The following is a 24,570-nucleotide window of genomic DNA, read 5'->3' on the forward strand; positions in this document are numbered from 1 at the left end:
CTGAGGCTACAGACGGCCTATGACCTGAGCGATTAAATCTCCTCCAACTGGCCGACAAGAGCTTCTACTGCGGTTAGTTTCAGGTCAGCAGTCATAATTGCCTGCCCCGCTAAGTGTTGTAGGGTTGTTGGTTTTTGGGGCTGAAACTAAAGCACAATGGTCTGCAATGTTGCAGTAGCCAATAAGAGCTAGGTAACGACAAACCTTGCTTTCTATATGCAATGCATATAAACACTCAGGGAATACAAATGCATTGTGAAGCCGCTGAGCACAACAACATCACATCCATTATATGAGGACAACAGCTTGGGTTTCATTGTTGTAATATAAACAATATGGCCCCGGATGGTCCCCTATCTTCCCTCCGTTGGGTTTCCCTTCTTCTATTGTACAACTGAATTCAGGCGATCCTTTTTTCCCCCAATGCTCTTAAGAAAGGTGGTCTGCTCCTGCTTATGTTCTTCCCCGTCGACGGCACTTTGACGCTTAATATTCAAACATATTATTTCAAGAATGAGCTCAACGCTGCCTAAAATATTATGGGACACACGAGAGATGAACATGTTTCACTCCTCCTTGCCTCCTGGGCTTGGTTTATGTCTCGGTGTGCTTAATGACCTTGACTAAGAGCCTCATTTAGCTTTGTTAAGAGTCTCCTACCTGTCTCTTGAGGTCATTTACATGCACAGGCCATGCAGATTAATTCCATTCAAGTTGCCAGGGGAGAGAATGAGCTCGGAGATAATGGCGGCGCGGAGGTTAACCCACATCGACTCCATCAGGAGGGGGTGGGGTAGGAAATGGTCAATATAAAGATTTACCATTGTAACATTATCAGTGCATCATTGAATTCTGCAATGCCACAAAAAAAACCATTCAAATACGACCTGGTTCACACAGTAATATTCCATCGGACAATAGACTTAAATGTTTCGAATTAAAGATTTCATTTGTCTTCCAGTGTTCTCTGCTCTGCTGTGACCCAGTTCAGCACCTGGGTACTGCTACTTCTCAGAGCCAAGAGGTACAGCCAACAAGACTGAACAGTGGGTCAGGTTGTGCTGCCAAGGAGTATCTTATACTGCCCCCCCACCAAAAAAAAAATCTGATCCTGTAAAATACAGAGATATCTGAGTGGGAAGCTGCAAAACATTGTAATGATCAACAAAAGGAACTGTGCCATGGGCCTAGAACAGAGTGGAAAAATATACTCTGGCCAGTTTGCACAGTGGGAGTCTCTTGGGTCAGAACATTTCAAAATATGGGTTTCATCCTTAAGCCAATGATGAAAAGGTCAATTTTTGACCCATAGTCAGGAGGAATCCCACACTGACGCCAAGAAGTTCACAAAGCTTTCGTGCCAATTCAACATGTTTCGAATCTGCCCTTTCGTTACAGTGCAGAGCAACATACAACCTCCCTGAGAGGAAAATCATTAATAAAAATCAACAGACATAAAACATTAATAAGCCATCAGTGAATTTCTCCACATGCACACAGAGGTGGTTCCTCACCTCCTTTGTTCTTGAAGTACTCGGTGTCTTTCCACATGAGAGGGATACGGAGATCTGTAGTGACAACAGACAATGGATTAGACCACAAAAAATGTAATTGCCCCAATAATTACTGGCTAAAATAACCATTACTGAACGTGTGTGTGTCTGTGTGTATGTGTGTGCATGTATCCAGCTGGATATCAGACAAGTAGCAGAGACCAAAGCAACTTCTACTCACACGCACGCACGCAAACTCACAGTCTTCCAACTCAATAATATTAATTTCTTAAATTTCTTAAATTTCTCATCCTTTTCTAAACACAAATAAAACATATAGTCCCTATTGTCTTGCTCATGTCTTCTGTGAATTTTGTCTGCAGTGCGTCTGTGATACACAGTTACTTCATGATTAATCATTTGACTGCCCTCTCTCATATTGCGAGGGGCAGCATCTGCAAGAGGGAATGGTACATTCCCTATTAGACTGCATTAAAGTAAAACCAAAGAGTCTCCCCCCCCCCCCGCCTTCCTCTAGTCATCTACTTTACACAGATACATATTTTTAGTAGTAACTTGCCTGAGATGGCCACTTTTCCTTTGCATGGGAGTCTGTCGTCCATCGGCCCCGCGTCCGACGACCTCCGCGTGACCTTCTGCATGACCTGAGCCTCCTTCATCCTCTGCAGCTCCGACATGTAGGCCATGATACGTGTGCTGCAGGTCTGCAGGCTCTTTGCTGCCTCCAGCGCCTGGTCCCTCTGGGAGCAGGCAGCCAGCAGCTTGCAGGCTCCATCACGCATCCGGATCTCATGGTCAATCTTCTTCTGGATGTCGCTGTCCTACAAGGACAAGGGATCATAAAGGTTGACAGGGGATGGGGAGTCAGACTTTGGGGGGAAACGGTGCTTAAATGACCGATAATGACACACTGAAGGAAGTTATTAGAGAAATGCCAGAAGTGGTACAAGAGGTACATTGAGAGTGAGGTTGATAAGATATACGAATGAAGGCCTTGTGAAAACCAGAGGAGACAACGAGAGAGTGTAAGTCTGCAGTAGATTACAGGCCCCGTGTGGATGCATTTTTTAGGTGTTTTTCTGAAATCATTCTGGAGTCCGTGTTCATTGGTTTGTGAGATTTGGCACAGACACATGGCCTTTTGCCCTCTCACCAACGAGCCCACCCCCCACTGAGCAGACACGTACATGCTGAATCATTTAGTGCAAACCTATTCACCACACACACACACACACACACACACACACACACACACACACACACACACACACACACACACACACACACACACACACACACACACACACACACAGGGGAGAAGCATATTTCTGGTTAGAGAATAAAGAATGAACCTGTCAAACACTGAACATCTGTAGCCAAGACTGAGCCCCAGAATCTCTACATTTCTAGCCACTGTCCGTTTCCTCAAGCAGTTTTCTCGAAGTAAAAAAAAATATTATCAAAGAAAATTTGAACTGGTTTATCTAGGCCAAGAAAGCCATCCTGTCTGTACACTTATGCAGGAATACACACACACTCACACACACACCTAAACACATGCAGACAGTCAAGGTTCTGGTTCTGTCTCTGGTGATGCTGTCCAGAGGTTTAAACAAACATCTGAGCCCCTCTTCACTCTGTCAGCAGCACAAAATACAGTATGCATGAACTTAAAACCGTAGACGGTGAAGGTGAAGAACAAACATATGCAGTGAGAGGGAGGAGAGAGAGGGATCCCGGAATCAAACAACGACTCAGCAAAAGTAGAGCCAGGTTAGTGCCTGTGCTGTTTTGCAGGAAACACCTTTGAATCACGTAGAAATCACTGCACACATCAATTGTTTCAATCCTGGGGAAAACTGATCATAATGTCAATGTCTGGTTAATCAAAAAATGACTGAATGAGTGAACAAATGGTGGGCAACACCTGACTGACTGCTGGAGTTTGTGAATGTGTGTGTGTGTGTGTGTGTGTGTGTGTGTGTGTGTGTGTGTGTGTGTGTGTGTGTGTGTCTGCCCATCCTCTTCAGTGATACATTTGCAAGCTTACACTCCCTCTTCCCACAAATAATCTCTAATGCTCTTGTTGCTCTTCTTTTCCCACACCACTCTCTCTGCCTGATAAATGCACCTTCCCCTCCTCTACTCCGGCATTTTCTCATTTCCCCCCTTGCTCTCTCTCTCTGCCCAATTCTTATGAATTTTTTATTCTTTTTGATTCAAGCTTTTATTCTTTCACTGCTCATTTTTCTCCGCCTTTTACTCACACTCCATCCGTTCTACTTCACTGTCCCCAAAAGGTTTTTTTTGTTTTTTTTACTTCTCCTTTCTACCTGCGTCTACCACGAGCATGAACAAGTGGCAGAGGAATGGATGTGGTTTGGACGTTAAAGTCCACATTTTGATGCTTGGACACAGCGCAGTACAAAATGAGGTTTCATGTAATTCTCGATTTACCAGTCTATTGGAAAAACTAACTTGCTCCTCAGGATACAACCACACTAATCCTGCATGGTGGTGAAAGCTACAATAACAGCTGTAAATCACCGCGTGAGATCCAACTATTCTAGTCTATCAACCATCAAACCACGAAAACATTATAACGTAGTCAGTAAAAATCTGACATGCATTACTGTACGACCCCCTACAATAACATGGTATGACATAGAGGGGATTAGGAGCCGGGTATCTCCCCCGAAAATCTGCTGGAGTGAAGAATAATTAGACGCGGCGTGATTGAATATATTTATACTGATAGAATGATAACGATCAGAGTCGCTGTTGAACACAGTGTAGCTATGCAAATAATGCCGACATTAAACAAACACTTTCGCTGACTGTCACTCTTCACAGCAGAGGAAAGATATTACAGCAACAGTATAAACACAGACTGGCTGCGAGGTACAAGTGGAGAATTCAGTTCTGTAGTTGTTTGTCTATGAGATTTGATCATCATAAGAGAAATATGTCAATTTACCAGAGAGTCAAAGAATCGGTTTTTGGTTTCTTTAAAATAAAAGAGATATATTATCGTTTCAGAACCATCTAAAGCATTAAAAAAGAAAGAAATGAGGATAAAGACAGAAATAAGCTCAGACTATGTCCACATACAACAAACAACACTTAAAGCCTGAGGTTGGCAAGTCAACTTCGTAGGAACGCCTCGTATATGCACACAGAGAAAAGGAGCTGTCACCTCAGTCCACTTCCACGCAGCGGGTCTCAGAGTGACTGGCTGGGAGGAGGTCCAGTATTTATAGCAGCTAAATTAACAAGATTCTTCTTCTGGGGATCTCAGAATAGAAGACAAGCTGCCTAGATCCAACTCTAATCTGTGCATCTGTCTGTGTCCAACAACCTGACATGAACACTCACCGACAGTTAAGAGAGCAGCGAACCACACAGGTTTACATGGACGCAACGACACGTAGGCCAACAATCTAGAGCGGATGACAAACTCATTTTTGAAATTGACTTTTGCTCACAGACACACACAGAAAACGCAACCCCACAAACACACATGTTGTCGCCGTGGTTCCCACAGATGGTGCCTTCAGAGTGGCAGGTGTTGGACCAGTCGGCAGTGCCACAGACGCTGACCGCCCGTGACAGCGGCAGCGCGAACAGCAGCCCGACATAGAGGGTGAAGGAAGGGTGCGCAGGCGACGGGGAAGCAGTGCATTTTGGGTATTAAGCAGCAACACAGAGGGGAGGTGGTGCTGTCAAAGACAACGGGGGGGGGGGGGGGGGGGGGGGGGGGGACTTGAGTAAAAGAATAGAGATGAGGGAGAGAAAGAGGCGAAAAGGAGAAAACGTGGGTTGACAGGGTGAAAGGTCTGGATGGAGTGAGAGAGGCAGTTGAGCGGAGAGAAAAAAAGAGATGGTAATGGGAACTGCGAGTGGGAAGAAAAGAGAAGGCACTGAATGTCAAGCAGCGCATAGGATGGGGGCACAAGGAGGGAGGGATGACGCGGGAGAAAAAAGCGAGAGCGAGGGAGATCGAGTTGTTGGGTTTGTGAGAGAGTACGAAAAAATTGATAGGGGAAAAATAAACAGAAAGAAGTGGTGGCAAAGGGGAAGTGGCATTTACAAAACTGAGAGGCGGTGGTTGCTTCTTTACAGAGGCTGTAACACTACTACTGAACAATCCCCCACCTCCTGTTTAGCATCTGCACTGTAGCTGTTTACTTATTACCTGTTACTTTTTACTTCTGCACTGTTTACCTGTTTACATTTACTCCTGAACTGCTTCACCAATGCTCTTGCACTGCTTCAAAATATATAGTTATATATTTATATTCTTACAGTATATACCATAATATGTCCAAAAACCTGTGCAATATACACACACACACACATACATATATATATATATATATACACACACACACACACACACACACACATATATATATATATATATATATATATATATATATATATATATATATATATATATATATATATATATATAATTTATTTATTTTTTACTCTCTGTACATAACCCTCTATACTCCTTATCTGTCACTGTAACCCTGCACTTTGGTATTTAATGCTTCTTTTGCACTTCTGGTTGGATGTCAACTGCATTTCATTGGTTCTGTATTTGTACTCTGCCAAATGACATAAAGTTGAATCTAATCTATCTAATCTAATCTAATATGAGCAAATCTGCTCCCAAGGTAATGAAGCACAAAGCTGTGTAAATGAGCAGGCGTGGAAATAAGACGGAGAGAAGAAAAAGCTCACAACAAATGGAGACAAAAATGAAGGCTGCACCAAATGCTAAAAACATACAACTTGCAACACCCAAATTGCACACATTGTGTGTTTGAAAATCTAGGTCATTTTGGACTCTGCCAAAAGAATGAAATAAAAAACAAGTATTCATGTAATAGCTCTCTTGGGTTACCGATAAATGTTTCAGCAAACCTCGACAATATCACTGCATGACGCACGTGGTGGATGCATAATGCCAACGTAACCTTTCAGCAGGTTCAGAAATCTAATGCTGATACCAGATGGTCACTTCCTCTGTCACCTCTCTATCCCCGTCTGGCCGTGTGTTTTGATCCTCACTTGTGAGACTGCGGGTGTAATCCCAGCGACACTGACACACAACACACACACACACAACACACACACACACACACACACACACACACACACACACAAACAAATGCCGTGGTTGGGGATTTGACGCCACCGCAGATGGTGTGTAAATGGTTTGTTTACGATGTGTTGTTCTGCATGAGTAGGCTTTACTGTTCGGATCACTGACCCCGTGACCTGTGACCTCTATCCCCAACCAGACCAGTCGGCTGCTGTTACAGCATGGGGCTATTCCATCGGGTGAGGTTTAACACACAGTGAGCATCGAGAAACACATACAGTCTGCTTTGCGCAGCATTACTGAGCTCATTCGGCCTGCCTGGGAATGAAAGTCCCATATACAGTATGAGGAGGAGGAGGAATAATCACGACTAAAGTGTGTTTAAATTAGTGACCAAATTACATTTATCTATGCTAGCAGCATGGCTATAAGTATTGCAAGTCAGTCACTCTGTCAGTCGGTCCACCGCTTTGGTCCTTACCGAAAATTGTATTATTATTAGTTGAATATATATTAAAATCAGTACAGATTTCCATGGTCCACAGAGGATGACATGTATTATTATTGTTATTATTACATTGGTGGTTTCGAGTGGATGACTAACGCAGCAGGAGATTGTCCGAGTCAGACGTGTTCACACAAACAGGATTTAAAAAAAATATTTTTGATCATATAAGTATAGAGACTTGTCTTATTGGGTTTTACTCTAGCATTAGCATGAGCACAACATTCTGCTGCACATCTGAAATGTGCACATACTCAACAACAGACAATTATCATCAATACTGATAGCAGTAGATGAATTGTCCCTCTGCATTTCTTCCTCTGTAAGGGGGGTCAGAGGTCATGAAAAGGATTGCTGACAGTGGGATAGATCCTGCACCCTTGTTTTTTCTAGCCACTATACAACAAAACCACCTAAAAAATGATGTTGTTTTCTTTCTTTATTTAAAGGACAAGACACAAGAGGCTGATGAAAAAACAAGAAGCAAGAAGACAAACGTTGAGATCAACAACAGAGGAAATGAAACACACTCAGGTCCCCTCTTTCATAAAGCACAAAAGCAGACAACACACAAGCTCCAAAGAACAGGAACAGTCGGTTTAATCTTCTAGGCCCCGGACATGAGGACTGACTCAAATGTGCTCTGTCTCCATTTCACATACACGCACATAACCAAGACTGGCAAATTCCTGACCACTCCCTCACACTGGGACTTCACCGGACAAACTGCTGGCTTTCAATTAGCCGGCCACAACTATGCGCCTCGCCTTCCTCTCCACCCTCTTCCGCTACTTTCCCACACCCAGTGCACGGCTGCAGTTGTGGATGGAGGGAGCAGTTGAGAGTGCAAGAAAGGGTAAGTGATGAGTGACGAGAGAGAAAAAAAGTCAATAGCAGAATTTGCTCAGGGGCGGTTAGAGCAGAGCAAATAATAATGTGAAAATGAAGATACAAATATGGATTGAATATGGGCAAATGGAGTAAAGCGGTTAAGAGAATCAGATTAGGGAAAGACGGACAACAATCCCAAACCAACCCCTACCCACTCAAAAACAAAGATCCAATTCAGCGAACAACATCCCGACAGTGTTTCAGATTCCAGCTGCTGCTGTGCTGCCAGGGCACAACAAGAGTGAAGGGAACTGGTTTGGTACTGGTCATGGAAGACAGAGAGGAAGGGAGGGGGGAGAAACAGTAACGGGTGGAGTGTTTGCGTTTGCCCTTTTTACGACGGCAAAGCTTGGTTACGAAGCAGTCCAAGTCTGGTCATTGCCAGGACACGCTGACGACACACACACACCCGGGGCCCTTCTCACATGGCAAAAGGTGCCTGTGTGCGCTGGTCATGGTGCCAACATGCTGATGCCATCACCGAGGTGACCTCCACTGAGCTTCGACAGCCTATGTCGCTCCTACAGACGGAGCGCTGTGGACTCTCTCCTCGACCGACACATTATGCATTCAATTGTTTCCTGACAATAGCGAGAGTTCCCGCTCTGCGTGCATGGAAAACTAGGCGTGCTTCTGTGTGACTGGTTGTCCACATGCGCATGCGTGTGTCCGAATGACTTTGTAGCCAGCTGTTCTCGCACAAAGGCAGTGTGTTGCGATGCAGCTGGGTCCCAAGAGCACACGGGGCACAGTCAGTACACAAAGTGCTAAAGAGAGATAATATGCATGTGCCTTGTGTCCTAAATCACGTTTTTTTTTTATGTGCATGCAGATGGTGATGGAATATGCCTGTGTATGCAAACGGGAGTACGCAGATGATTCCGTTCACTTGTACCCGCAAGTGGATTCGTCTTCTTGGGTGCCGCCCCAAGGAGAACAACAGTGGGGTGAATTTTTTTTAAGCTATAAAACAAATTTGTTTAGGGCTACGAGAGAGCACAGGGAGCTCAGAGTCTGCCAAGCAGTGATCACCTTCAACAATTTACAGCGCACTAAAGGTTGAGGGCTCTCAACACTGCTGTGCACGCTCAGACTAAATACACCAGGTCCGTATTATCAAATAGTGTCACAGCGGGAGCTGGTAGAAGCAGCAGGCGGGCAAACCAAATTGCAGAATCATTTGAAGCCAATGTATAGGGGGGTAAAATGCTAAGTGTGTTCTCACGTGTGTGTGTGTGTGTGTGTGTTAGTATATCTTCTGTAAGACTGTGTGTGGTCTCTCATCATATAACTAACAGGCCTTCGGAGTATTGGTTTTCGTGAAAAAAAACGCCGACAGGTTCCAGACCAGCCTCATAAATAACCTGGGGTTGGAAAGAAGGGTATACAGCCGGCCTGGACGGGAGTTTATTAAGTAACTACAGCACAAAAACCCCAACAAGGGCAGTAACTCGTCCTGCTCCTGCTCCTCCTCACCTCTAAAGAGGACCGAGGGGAGCAAACTGGACCGCATTCAGAAACAGAAAAATAAATGCTCTGTTCAGACATGAGAAACTGGACTGTAAATTCTTGCTGACTTTAAGAGCCGAATCTTTAAGACGTACAAAGAATATGATGTGTAAAATACATACATTTTTTGTATGTGCAGTCGGTTCGAATAGCTGCACACAAAGCGTATTTGCAAGAGCAGCTCTGGCGTAGTTTGGAGTGTTCCAAGGAGATGGAGATGGGACATGAGTTGTCTCCAAGCCGCTTCCTCGTCCAATCAAACAGGAATGGAGAGACCCTAATGAAAGTAACTGGCAGACAGGCCTATCTGGGGGCTGCAAGGGGGCAATTAATGGATTACGAAACACACACACACAGCAATCCTGTGCATTATACTGACACAGCAAGAGTTGTGCACTGCAGGCTGAAACAACAGCCGCTGAGAAGTGCTGTATTAACTGATTAATACCCAGAAACCAACACAGAGAACGGAGAGAAAGGTTTAAGGAAATAAGCAGGTGGGAAGCAGGTATTTTCTAAGCCCCAGATCAAAGACTGCTGTGATCTTTCTCAATTGGAGCACTAGTAAGTAGATTTAATCACATTGACAGATACACATGAGGCAAAAAGCCACAGACGTGACATTGTAATCCACCCTGTCTTTCTTTAACACATTAAACTCCTGTCTGAAGAAAGGCGTTAGTCTGTGAACATCAGATGGCTCTGTCACTTACTGCTTACGCTGCATGGCTGTGAGGCGTACGTATGTGGCTCTTTCTCTTTAAGAAAAAAACAACCCAATTTGAATCTCAATAGAACGTTTGTGTGCAAGTGTCATGGGGACTGACAGCTCTCAGTATGACATGTTGCCTCACACCTCCTGTGAACATCAGGGACGAGGCGAGGGGAGGAGCAGGACACATCGACACGCCTCGGATTCGATCTGCGCCATGTGTCCAAGATTTTTACAGGCTTGTTCACACTTTTGACTGTGTCCAGTTGTCCAGCCTACGACTGCCTCCCCACATAACTGAATAATTAACAAACCCTTCAACTGCAATGAGTATGTTAGCTCACGATAAATTCGTTTGGCACCCACTGTGGCATTAGTGTCAACAATGCAACCACAGACAGAAAACTAAAAAACATCACGCTCTACAGAACAAACACTGTCACACTGTCCTGTCAACAAATCCCATTAGCAGAATTATGGGTCTTCCTTTTACAATGTCACCCTGCGATCAGGCAACAGGATGGGAAACATGTTCATGTCATGAGCTGCATGAGAAAGATGTCACGGGAGGAAGTGTTGTTGGAGTAAGATGGGAGTGACAAATGGCAGATGAGGGACGGCTAAAGGAGGACGGAGGGTGTTGAGGTCAAGAGGTCACAGTGACTCAGCTTCCCGAAGGAGAGTGGTTTCCCGGGCCGGGTTCCGTACATTAAGCTCCTTTTCATCCCAAGAAGGGTGAGGGGGAGCCAGTTATCTCACTCGCATAAACCAGTCCTAATACTTGCTGTGGAACACAGTGTAACAACCCCCTCCCTGATTAACAGTTTCAACATCCTGACACAATTTTAATGGCATAGACACACGCACACACACACACACACACACACACACACACACACACACACACACACACACACACACACACACACACACACACACACACACACACACACACACACACACACACACACACACACACACACACACACACACACACACTGCTTGTCTCAGTAATCCCAAGCTTTCCTCCTTGTCTGAATCAGGTTGAGCAAAATCTGGGCTAATTAGCTCAGCCGGCCTAACCAGCATTTAAGCCTGCCAAACTCTCCTCTTGAGAGTCTTTTACCTCTGCTCTCTTTACTGTAGAGACACACATGGAGGGGCGCAGATAACTTCAAAGCATGTGAGGCTAAGACCATATCAATTTGGATATGTGTGTATATATATATATATATATATATATATATATATATATATATATATGTATACGCAGTCCAGTTGCCCATGTGCACGTGTTTTAAGCCATCTTTTCACATTCAAAGCACTCTTTAAACTGGGTTGAGTTCAAAACACTTGTTTTGTATGTTTGGGCAAAACAAAGCTCAAACATATGAATGTCACATTATCAAATTTTCACAAACTCCGGTGCTATCCGTGTGTTGTTTGCTTTTTTGAGGGGAGGAGGAGGAACAGATTTTGATTTTCGAATTAGTTTGTTGATTTTGGCATTTAAGTTTGGACATTTTGGTGGGAAATCTGTATATTTTAGTTTGTATTTGCAGTTTAAATGTAAAAGTCATCATACTTACAAATACAAATAGATGCTTATTTTTTTTTCCAAACTGAATACAAGCGTCTACTTTTCAGTGATGGTTTCGTTTGTTGTCAGGCAGCATCACTAGCAAAGTATTGAAACTGTCTAAGCACACGGTTTGGTCCATCCTCTACGTTTATAGTGTGGGTCCATTATTCTCCGTACGTCTTCTCTTCTCTCCACTACCCTGGAATAGTCCACAACTCAGTTATTACAACTTGGGTCTGCAGAGCTAAAAGCCATCACACAATGTTGTTTGCAGCTTCTATTGTCTTCGTCAAAATGGGATTTTGCAATCCATGTAAACATTGTCATTTCTCTCTCTTTTTTTTATTCTGTGTGCTCTCTCTGAGCCCCCTTTCTAACCAAGGGCTCGGTAGCTGAAGCTGCTTTTATCACACTCTATTATTAATCACTGTTGCTTCTGCTGCCTTATTTAGACTGTATGGCCACATGAGTATATATAATCACATGCGCTGCCCCCACGTGACTTCTGTAGGAGGGGACGTGAGGCTTTTGTCTGTCATGAAGGTGCAATAGACAGACACACAGAGACAAAGAAGACGCAATAGGAAGGCCGAAGACACTCTACGGCGCAGCTGTGTGTGTGTGTGCGCGTATGAGAGTATGTGTGTCCCCTATCACTATCGACCAGCGAGAGCCCTGAAGTGAATGCAGTTCATTATGATATTCATGAAGCAGCAGGACTTCTGAGCCGAGTTAAAGCAAAGCCGAATATCACTAAATTGACCCTAAGCCCTCAGGGTACTATGACCAAGAAAGGGACACGTGTGTGTGTGTGTGTGTGTGTGTGAGTTGGGGGGGATGACTCCACTCACTTACTTTGTGTTTCATGATTGAAGAAATTACTCTTTTCCTACTTTCACTTGGTTAGCAAAAAAAAAAAAAGCCTCTGAAAAAAATGAAATTTTTAGATAAGTCCGGACATTATCCGGAAATTTTCCGGAGGGGCTGTATGTGAGAACACACAATCTGCAATTGTTGCTCCGCACATTTTCTAGAGCTTTTCCTGCCAGTCCTTCCCGGCAAAAATGTCAGAGAGAGCCCAAATTTCATGGGAAAATCACAGCGGGTGGTGGTGATGATGACTGCGAACAAAAACACTGCTCTCCGCAGCAGAATTATCATCATGTCCTGCCTCCTTCATGCTCGGCCCCTGATATGTGAAAGGCAAACTCCGGAAAATGTACGGACCAAAATGTCCAAAGTTCATGTCAGTTAAAGGCTGAGACTGACAACAACTGGATCTGAAATGTGAGACAGCAAAGTGCTTTTCAGGCTTGCAACACGCCATTAATTAATGGCTGCCATGAATCAAGGCCTGAGGAATATTTTGCTATCTCAGGATAGTAAAAGTCGCATTTGTTTCACTGGCTTGATTAATGGCAGTCATATTAATGTCATGGGGAACACGTGTAAGGTGAGATCCACTCACAGCCGCTGGGTCTATCACTTTTGTTCCACCCTTCTGCCACTTCACAGCACTTACAGATCGCTCTGGTTACTAATGGCCCACATTAACCCTTAAGAGTCTCTGTGTGTGTGTGTGTGTGTGTGTGTGTCATGCATGTGCGTATAAGGCATGTGTGTCAGTTCAGTGAGAGACAGTGAGAAAATGATTCAGGGAGGCAAGAAGGCGGAGAAGGGCAACTTAGATTGAGAAGCGAGAAGAACAAGCAGGGGAATGTTATTAATCACAGCAAGTGTCTGTGTACTGTGTGTGTGTGTGTGTGTGTGTGTGTGTGTGTGTGTGTGTGTGAGTGCACACGCATGGTTCTTATCTCCGCCCTCCAGAGCATCTTTAACAGATTGGGGAATCCTCACGCAGGCACAAACTAGCGCCAAACCAAAAACTGCGACACACTCATTTGCACCGCCGCTTAACTACACGCCAGCACACAGAGCTACTAGTCCAGCAAAACTTTTATTCAGCAACGACAACAAAAAAGCACTGCCTCTCTATCTGCTGACATGTAAATGCACCACAGGCAGGCAGAGATGAGCGGAGTCAGTCTGGGCCTCACACGGTCCGACATTCCTGTTCAGAGTGAGACGCCTTTGTCTCTCCTGCGTCTGTCCGTGCTGTGAGGGAATGAGTACAAAGCATCAATCTTCACGGAAGTAGATAAACCATGCCAACGACACACATTTAGGCCGTTTTCACAAACAGAGGTGAAGCTGAACCATCCTTCATTTAATACTGAGTAACTGTTCGGAAACTCGTCTTTTAATCTGGAAGCAGTAGTGATGGAAGTGTAAGAGTATAAATATTGCTGTTGTATTTAAAATTAGAAATTTCAAGAAGTATGTTACCACGCTACAGGCAACTGGCCAACTCAGTCTAAATATATACGAGCCGGCCCACATCGGTCAAGTTTTTCCAGCGTGGAACAAAATGCAGAACAGAGGGCTGACAGTCCTCAGAAATGTCAGTGTTCTGGCGCAGCCGACGAATGAACAGGCACACATGCACACGGAGATAAATAAACCCAAGTCAACATGCTTCATTGTCAACAGCAGCAGCGGCCCACTTGGGAGTCAGGCGTCAAGTGTGCACCGCGCCCCTCTCACATTCTCTTGCTGAGCCAATCCACAGGCTATTTTGTGTCTTCAGTCACACACATGCTTGCACAAACACACAAGCCTTTCCGTGTGCAACGTCTAAGCCCAGCACACACAGGCTGCAGGTGTCATCGTGAGTGTGTGAGGGGAATGATGTGTGCGAGCGTATGCGTGAGGGAGTGTATAGCTATGTCTCTGATTAATTTATAATCGATTCTATATGGCCATGCCAGCATTTAATCAGAGGACCACGGGAACCGGATAAAAGGCAGCCTTGATGGATTATCCATAATGGGAGATCTCTGCAGATCTATCAAGTGTGTGTATAATGTAGTGTGTGTGTGTGTGTGTGTGGGTTTAAGAGGGAGAGAGAGAGAGAGAGAGAGAGAGAGAGAGAGAGAGAGTGTGTGTCTGTGCACACGTTTTGTGACTCCACTGATATCAGCAACACAAGAGCAATTCCACTAAACAAACATAACCCAATTATGGATTGACAGCACATTTGCAGTGTAAAATGAAAGAAACACACACACACACACACACACACACACACACACACACACACACACACACACACACACACACACACACACACACACACACACACACACACACACACACACACACACACACACACACACACACACACACACACACACACACACACACACACACACACACACACACACAGGTAGCAGGCACGGCTGCCTTTCGAGCAGAATAAATGACCGTATGCTGAATAAATGACTGACAGCTCAGCACCTGCTTCCTCAGATAGATTTGACGGACTGCCGTGCACCGGGTCTGATTTCGATCCGCTGCAACGAGCTCTGCATTAGCTTCTTGTCTGATCATCTGTCTAGGACCAACTTCACACTCGCCCGCTGCATCGTCAGGTCATCACTCTTCTCTAATTGTCTGTCACATATCTTCATATGTTTATCACCTGTCGGTCGATCACTCCGATCCTCCTCTTCTGAGCCAGCGTCATCAAGCCAAACCGTCTCTCTGCCACAGCATGAATATAAATACATAATTATACCCAGCTATGACTCCCTGCATCAAACCTATTTGTCCTCTCTCCCCACGTTTGCCTCCATCTCGTTCCTTTCATTTTGAAGCAGTAACATCACAACAAACCCAGCGACAGGTCTGCTTCTGTGGCCGACACAAACTTGCTTAAATGGAGAAAGAAAGATGGGACATAACCTTATTAAGGAAGCTGTGTGACGGCATGTCAGGGCATTTTTTTGAACTGGCTTTGATTAGTGTGGAATTAAATCACGAAGCCAGAAACTGAGAGCAGGAGAGGATGACCAAAGCTGGCAGAAGAGCCGTGAGAAAGTAAGCCCATTGAGAGAGAAAGCTCGTGTGTTAATACGTTTGAGTAAAAAGATTCATAATGTGGCTGGGTGGAGAGGCAATATTGTGGCAGAGCAGAGTATAAGTGGCTCATTTTTCACACTATTCCTCGGACAACTAGCTCAAGGAGACACACACACAAAACAAAGTCCAGTCCCCCTCCTCCACCACAGCCTGCATGCTGTACAGTACATACAGTAATGGGTTGCAGTCCCCCCCTGTGTTTCTCAGGCCGAGGAGTGCCTACCTATATCATTCACAACAGTCGCCTCCGGGGAAAAAGCAATGGACAACATCAGCAGAGAATGTCCTCTACTGCAGGCACACAGCAGCACAGAGCGGGGCAGAGAGAGAGAGAGACAGCGAAAAAGAAAAAGAAAAAAAACAAGAAAAACACACGCACGTGACTGCGGAGATGATCGAAGGCCTGGGAGGGAGGGAGGGAGGAGGAGGAGAGACAGACAGACAGAAACAAGCAGAGGTGACACTCGAGATACACGTCTTGACAGAGAGAGACGGAGAGCTCGGTGGACAGACAGAGGCTTGACTGCAGAAAAGCTCCTCTGCAGTAAGTGGTTATTGATTGTAAGACGAGGGCCAAAGGATTCCACGGCCAGTGAACTGACACAGGATGCCGATTCCCCCCGCTTGCACGTTTGCAAATGCAACGAACACCACGAGCAGAGATGCATTTAACAGCAACACAGGATCTGCTCAGCTGCAGCACATGATGACCGACACCGTAGGCTCGGAGCGTGCAGCGAATAGAAAACACGTCACTGTATGAAAATGCATGGGGAAGAGGCCACGGAGTCACACTGAGTCAGACCTTCAGAACATCAGTGACCTTTTCACTACTAATGATCAGAGATGGCTGCGGTTGTAACAGTAGTAGGGACAGAATGAACACACACACTTTGAGCTTCCACTGCACAAACACACACACGCGCGCGCAGGCTTTATTCCAGGAAATGGAAAGATCACATCTGCCTCGTCTCTTGTCTCTGACTGATGCTGATGCAGGTGACCTTTTAAATGAACATGAGGCTAAAAATCTAAAGTACAGCGCTCGCACCTCAGGAAGCCGCCTGCAGTCAAGTTAAGTGAAGCCAATCAACAGACAGAGAGATCCAGCCAGTGTTTTAGTTCATCTGTGCATGGAATGAGTTTCAGTGGCAATAAAAAAAAAAGAATAAACTCGACTATGGTCAGAGCTGCCAATCTGTCATTTAAATGCACTCACATTAAAAATAAAAATCCTGAATGACAGCGTGTCACACAGACCTAGTTTTCTCTGACCACCGCTCTGGAGGGGACAGCATGTTGAGGAAAACACTTTTTGGTAGCTGTCCTTTCTTTTTAGTATTTTTCTGGGGTTTGCAGTGTGTGTGTGTGTGTTTAAGCGGAAAAGCATGGGGAACTTCTTCCCGAAATAGAAATAGGAATACATAATAGACATGCTACGGCGTCCGCAGAGCGCCAACATCGTTCTGCCAGGTCATTTTAATATTTTATAAATGCGAAAAAAAGCACGAAAGAAAAAGCTAAATATCCTCACATTTAAAAGGGTGTTTTAAATGTGAGGATAGGTGCTAAAGAATGGAATTGGAACACGACTGTTTCTGCACTCGAGGCGTATAGGAAAGATGTATTCACCACAGAGGGGAAAGGTTGATGACTGGGAGACGCAGGTCATTGCTGCATTAATATCCCACAGTTGTCACAATGTCCCTTGCGCTGAGAGACTTGAGGACGTGTCTCACTGCCGTCAGACAACTGAAACGAATGAGTTCTATTCCCCTGCTCGTGTCGGCAGTTGAGTCCCAGAAAGGAGCCAATGGGTTATTCAAGGTGACAAAGGAACAACATCTTTAGTTTCTGTTTGGTCAATGTGGCCACAGGAAACTGAATTCATGTATTAATGTAACAATGCCTGTCCCCCCATTTGTAAAGCTACACGCCTCCCAGTTACAGACAAAACAATGCAATTTGTAAAATATTTATCATTATTAGATATTATTTTTAACTTGGAGAAGGTAAGTCTAACGATTTCACAAATTCTTTGACTATACACTCTTTAATTTGGCCATAATCAACCATTTCCCTGGGTAAATTCAACTTTTCGAACTAGTTCATCTATTATGAGCTCAATCTTCTTAAATTAAAAGAGAAATGTGAACCAATTATAGAAGTTGGAATTGGAGTGACTGGAATCGGTTGGTTTGATCAGCTGCACGAGCCGAATTGATCGACATATCAAATGCATTCAGAATGCGTCCTGGTTTGGTTATTCAGGGATGGAGACTTCGGAGACAAACAAGACAACTTTAAAACGCCACCGTTTCCAGCAGGGACGTCGCGTCGCCTCGGAGACGAGAGTTATCACTCGACGTGACGTCTCCGCCGCTGCTGCTCTGCGGCGCAGCCTCGCGTCGTGCGCGATCCGTCGGCGACGAATCCACCCCGAGAGCGCGACGTGTGACCGATTTCCCGTTTTTCACCTCAAAACTTAAAAAGACATGCCCCGGTTTGTTTCGGGCAAACAGAAGGACAAACGAAAAGGAGCTTACCCTCTGGTTGTTCGAGTTGTTCATTCTAGTCGCACAGGAGCGCGCCGCTTCCCAACTCTCCAAAACTGGCAGCGCGGGCGCTTTACGCAACACCAGTGTCCGTTAGACGTCCCACACACACTCACACACACACACACACACACACACACACGCCGTGCAGCAGGCAACCTCAACTCAGATTTTCCCCTTGAGCCGCCTCCATTCATGTGCAAGAGGAAATATCCACCGGGAATCCCGGAAAGAAACTGCGGCAGGCTGCTTGACCTCTGAAGTTGTCACGGATCCGCGCACAATGCGAACATGCGGGAGCGATAGCGGTCACATATTTGAGCCACTGCCGGTGTTGTTGTCATATTCTACATAATCATCATCATCATCATCACCATCATCACATCACTGGCGTCGTCGGCGTCGTCCAGCTCCTGCGCTCCAGTCCGGACACGCGCACACCGCGGCCAGTGCAAGAGAGGATAAGGGCTGGCCGACTGATGGACCAACCGGGAGCCAATTCCGCCGAGGCGCGCGCGCGTGTGCGTGCGTGTGTGTGTGTGAGTGTATGTGTGTGTGCGTAATCTTTGTATAGCTGCGCGCAAGCAGAGGAGAGTGAATTGACATTTAAGACACTGGCGCTCGCAGCTTGTGTCCAGAGACCTGCGGCTTCTTCTTCTTCTTCTTCATCTTCTTCTTCTTCTTCTTCTCGTGGAGGGACGTTGTTGGCCGCAGTTCAATAATTCACCAGACAAATAATGTAAATGAGTAAATTTTGCTGTCGTCCGTGAAACACAGACGTGCATTTCAGCATTTCCTTGAAACAAATCGCACAAATTGTGCATCACTGGGGTTAGGAGACTGACATTGGCCATAGTTTGGCCAATGTCAGTTTGGCCATAGTTTGAGGCACGTTGCATGAGCGTCAGTAAAATCCACCGTGGCTGCTCTGGTGTCTAAACCGCTCACAGTGGAAAGATATATATATATATATATATATATATATATATATATATATATATATATATATATATATATATATATATATAGTTTTTAAACTATGACTCAACAATTTTGCACAACTGGTCAATATGCCATTTGGCATTGCTGCAGTACAGTATAAGCATGTACTTGCTTGCTCCCATCACTCAAATAAGCGCATATGGTATTTTTAATCAAGAGGGGCAAAAAATATCATACATAAACAATCTCAAACGTCCTTTATTCATAAATTACTGGGATCCACGGGACACATTTGCAGGACACAAGACACAGAATCGCATCAAAACCTCATATGCAACTAACCTGCGAAGAATGCAGCCATTTCAGGTGAAAGATTCATCTGATCCAATCTACATGTGGGGATGTACTGTAATTTACTCTCCAGTGACTAGCATTAGCACATTTACGTCCCTATGTTATGACAATTATTTTTGATGTACCAAAAAGAAAAGAAGAGAAAAAGCAAACAAGTAGAATATAGTCACTGTGCTACCATATCCTCCCAGAATATATGGGCTTATTATGATGATTTGTTGGAAATGGCAATTGCATAACCATAACTGGCAGTCACAGTGTGCACAAATAACATTAGTCTACAGTTGGTACACATATAATTCTACTGACAAAACAACTAATCATTCTCAGATAAATAAAAAAAAAAACCCATCATTGTCTCCCTCTGCCCTTCCTCTGCTTATTGCCTGGCCCAAATGTGCACACTGGGAAGTTGTTGTGCAGCGGAGCGTGCCCCCTTGTCTACCGGTGATGTATGAGAGCGATTTGTGGGCAGGTGGTGGACGGAAAACACGGATGAGTTCGGCTGGAATTAAGTGTGGGAATAACACAAGGGTTCCGGGTGAATGATAGTTTGGACCCAGGAAATCCGCACTGGAAAACTAATAATGGAGCATCCAGGACATATTTTGCGAAACACAAGGAGCCTCACACATTGCTTCCGTTCTGTTTTTTTTTTTTATTTAATTTTACCATTTCCCCAAACATGTCAGCAGAGCAAAGATGGACACAATCTCGGGAAAACAAAAGAAGCGCAACACTTGTTTTGTTGCGTGTTGTTTGCGGATGAGGTGAGAAGGGGAATGAGACACCGTTCAGAGATGCAGCAGATGACGTGTGGGAGGATTGGGATGGAGGAGGAGAGAGTCTGTGGGCAGCATTAGCTAATAGCAACAGAGTAACATCTCAATGGTGCAACAATTCATCTGATGAACGGGCAGGGTGAATACAGATCTCTACCTATAAGGACAACAGAGGCGGGTGGGGCATGATGAAATTCACTTCACGGTTAGAAGCAGAAGGACACTCGAGCCAAAAGCATCAAGCATGAATGTTCACAACCCCCCCCCCCCCCCCCCCCCCCCCCCCCCCCCCCCCCCCCCCCCCCCCCCCCGCAGTGTATTTAAAATTTGCCTTGAACCCTCTTCTCTCTCTCCCTCTCTTTGCTCATCTCTCTGTGTGCAACAAAAACAAGATGAGCCTTGATAGCGCAAGACTTAGAGCTGTAAATATCCTACAGTTAATCAGATTAAGGTTTCATCAGCGAGCGGCTGCGCCAGGGAGCCAGCCAGAGAAGTGCTGCCGGAGACAAATTTACACTCACAGTTCACCGCGGGGGTTCACGCAACACGTGCGGGAAACGACACCAACACAGAGGTGGACAGAATAAACAGGCAAAACCACCGGTGGATTCAACTCCCACCGTCCACCTGGGGTACAGCAGCGAGTGTACGGAAGTTGTGAAACCGTCGGGGAACCTGGGGCCGCGATAAAGACACATAAGGTGCACAGAGTCTGCTTCCTTTTTCCCCATGCTGAATGAGTCAGGGGGAGCAGCTGGATGAATGATAGCATCGTTCCGAGTGTCATTACACTGCATTTCACCGGATGAGAGGACATTCCTCCAGACAGACTAACCCCTCTCCCTCTGAGATTCAAGCATTTCCTATTGACTCACTGACGAGGGCGCTTTTCACAAACAAGTACTTCTCCTCCACCTCCTCCTCCTCCTCTGCTGCTGCTATTGTTCATCCTCGAGATCCCTTCCTTCCCACTGTGGCAATGTGTCTCGTCCCCTCCCGCTTCTGTTCAGTCTGTAATCTCTTCATTTAAGATTTTAAATCTGCATAAGAATGAAATAGTAATTCCCATAATTGCCTTGAGGAGTAACAACACAGCAAATATTCATCTTACAAAAGTTCACACTTTGGGTTCGTGCAGATTTGAATCTGATGCCTTCATTGTTGAGGGACAGACCCTTTCTTCTCTTTCACACGTTTTAGACTTGACACTACACTAGTCTTGCCTTTTCTGGGCATTTTCACATAGATTGGCCCGAAGGAGGCACTGAAGCACATGGATAAGCTTCAGTTACTTTATTACAAGGTGCTCAGAAAAATGAAATGCAAGACTGGGATTTACATTCGGACTACTATTGTGGCACAGAATTGACAAGCATTGCAGTTATTTCGCTGAATAGTGCAGGAGATGTGGATGCAGTGTGGTGTATATAACTTGAAATATTGCCACAGATTCATTTTAACAATGTACATTCTAATTCATGAGCTGGAAACGAATCACTTTAGGGAACTCCTTATTCTAACAAATAAACTACAGTCCTTGTTGATTGGGTAGCCATACTATGCAATATTTACTGCCTCTCTTTTCTCTACATTTCATCATTCGTGTCACAACCACGCCCCTTTGTTTTCACATGTGACGTGTAAGGAGAAAAGAAAAATGTATTCACTAATTAATTCAAGATGGTGTATCAGCCCTCTATTGGCCGTGCAGCGGCATGGCAGCGTCTGTAGACACTGAGGCAGCGTCGTTCCCTCCTTTCCTCTACTCCCATCGCTCGAGTCTAAGAAACTGTGTCCATATAGCTATGTGCCTGTCACGGTATGTAAGTATTAGAGGCCTGTGGGGACTTGCTTTCTTCCCGGTGTCAGGCAGCCCGAGGTGCTGCAGAACAGGTCATGGACACGACTGTTGTCTAACCTCAAGTATGCCGGGAGTGAACTTGAGCACCTGACACCACAGCCATGACATCAGTATTGATTCAAAGCTTGTTGTAACATGACATCAGTTGTTCAACTCTGACAGCAGTGGCAGTTTACATACCAACTACACGATGGAACTTAACAAGCCTGTAAATACAAATTAAACTGTGTGTTCTTTGTGTATGAACCACAAACCCCCCTTTACCAATACCACAGTATCATCTTGTGCAACATGAGAAACCCGACAAAGAGCATCTTGAGGCAGTGACCCATGGCTATTGCAAACTTTACCGTAGTATTATCGACAGTGATCATCGTGAGCACCCATTGGGAGGCACCCATTGGGAGCCAATCCCAGCTAACTTTTCGGGGTAAACCCTGGACAGGTCGCCAGCCTATCGCAGGGCCACATACAGAGACAAAACCATTTGACGAATAACCATTCACTCTCACATTCACACCTACGGTCAATTCAGAGTCTTCAATTAACCTAACCCCATTCTGCATGTCTTTGGACTGTGGGAGGAAGCCGGAGAACCCGGAGAGAACCCACGCATACACGGGGAGAACATGTAAACTCCACACAGAAAGGCCCTGGTTGGTTTGAACTGGGATTCAAACCGAGAACCTTCTTGCTGTGAGGCGAAAGTGCTAACCACTACCGGGTGATCATATTAAATTCCTGTATTTTAATATGATCACCCGGACAGTGATCATATTAAAAGATATTCATGTATCATGTATGTGGCTCTTACGGTGACAGCTGAGGTTTCCAACTGTGAGGACAGGGGCTGCGTTTGTATGTAGGCCTGAAATAGTCCCTCAATAAACTTACATATGCTGTTACATAAAAATCAACAGGGATATACTGACCAATGAACCGGTGTTTCAGAAGGGCTGGGTCTCCGGTCCCATTAGTTATCATGCTTTTGCCCAGAACCAGGAGGAATGCTTGGCCAGATTCTTAGGCTACATCCACATTACTACGTTTTTACCTCAAAATGCATCACTTCTGCTACGTTTGTCCACACTACCCCAGACTTTTCATTGCTGCATTGTTGTATGAACGGGCAGAAACGGAGACGTTTGGAAACGATGACGCGCACGTCACCCGCATTCGCTTCCTGATTGGTTCTTATCAGCTACACACTACGGACTAACACGTGCTCAGTGTACATATATGGTCATGTGATATATGTTTTCAGATGTGTTAGCATGGACAGGGAATATTACTGATACGGAGCTCAAATGCTTGTGTGGATGGAGATTTTTCAGTTTTTAAAACTCTGTTTGAAGTAGTAGAAATGTAGCCTTAGGCCGCCTCGATGAATATGAGGCGGATGAAACTTTTCATCGCCTAATGACGACGGGATTAGAAACTCATACACTGCCACATGGACACTCTTATACCCTGATGAGGCTCAACAAGCTTTTTGCTTCACTAACGGAGGAGGTGAGGGAGGACATGTCAGGTAACCGATGGTGTGTGTGTGAGGAGAAAGCAGAAAAAAGGTACTGCGAAAAACACGAGAACAGCCTGTGTCAAATTCACCCTCCCTTCAACAGAAACACACAAATCTTCTCCTAATGTGACCCTGAGCTTTTGACCCCGAGGTCCCAAACGTGACATCATCCAGCCCGGGAGTTTGTTCCACTGATCTCATCATGGTGAGACACAGAGAGGCTGCTTTTGGGGGAGGGGGTGTTGTTTTGGGGGTGGAGCAGCTCTGCCATGCCTCTCAACACCTCACACCACAACAAGAGGCCCCTTTCAGGAGCTGGAGCCCTCAGATCTACCTCAGCCCTAAGCCCCGGCTCCTGCTGCCCTGCCTCCAAACCCTGGAATTCCCCCGCGACAGTCCGCCCTTGGCATTTAGATATTCCTTAACAGCAAAGCCATCCATCTTCTCAAGGCTCGGCATCCGCCAACAGAGGCCACAGAAAACTCAGTCTAGTCTTGCCTTTCTGAGTTCTCATTGCAGTTATGATAAAGCGAGGCCGCCTGCTCGGCTTGCTGCTCTGTTAGTTTGAGTTTTGTATGATTCAAAATTATCAACAAACAATGTTGCTGGGTGTCCCAGATGCTGGGGAAATTAGACATGGCGACATCATTACATCATATATGAAAGAGAAAATGGATCCTCTCTTGATGAAAGCAGAACGCTCTCTCCGATCGCCAGAAGGCAGCCCTCCAAACGCTGACAGAGTTG

The 24,570-nt window shown here is 45.2% G+C and overlaps 1 protein-coding gene across 6 annotated transcripts in view; it reads right to left on the minus strand.

Moving 5' to 3' along the window:
* rtkna (rhotekin a) overlaps positions 1-24,570 on the minus strand; it is a 55,777-nt gene that overhangs the window by 6,784 nt on the left and 24,423 nt on the right. For 5 of the 6 annotated variants that reach the window (XM_035638943.2, XM_035638947.2, XM_035638946.2 and 2 more), the window contains exons 2-3: positions 2,074-2,335; positions 1,515-1,568 (exon numbers count right to left, since the gene is read on the minus strand). In XM_035638943.2, the coding sequence (XP_035494836.1) occupies positions 1,515-1,568; positions 2,074-2,335 (316 nt within the window). Of the gene's footprint in view, positions 1-1,514; positions 1,569-2,073; positions 2,336-18,353; positions 18,990-24,570 lie in introns of those variants that run through there. The other variant, XM_035638945.2, reaches the window with a different exon arrangement.

Source organism: Scophthalmus maximus, chromosome 19, assembly GCF_022379125.1.
Source record: "Scophthalmus maximus strain ysfricsl-2021 chromosome 19, ASM2237912v1, whole genome shotgun sequence".
NCBI lineage: Eukaryota > Metazoa > Chordata > Actinopteri > Pleuronectiformes > Scophthalmidae > Scophthalmus > Scophthalmus maximus.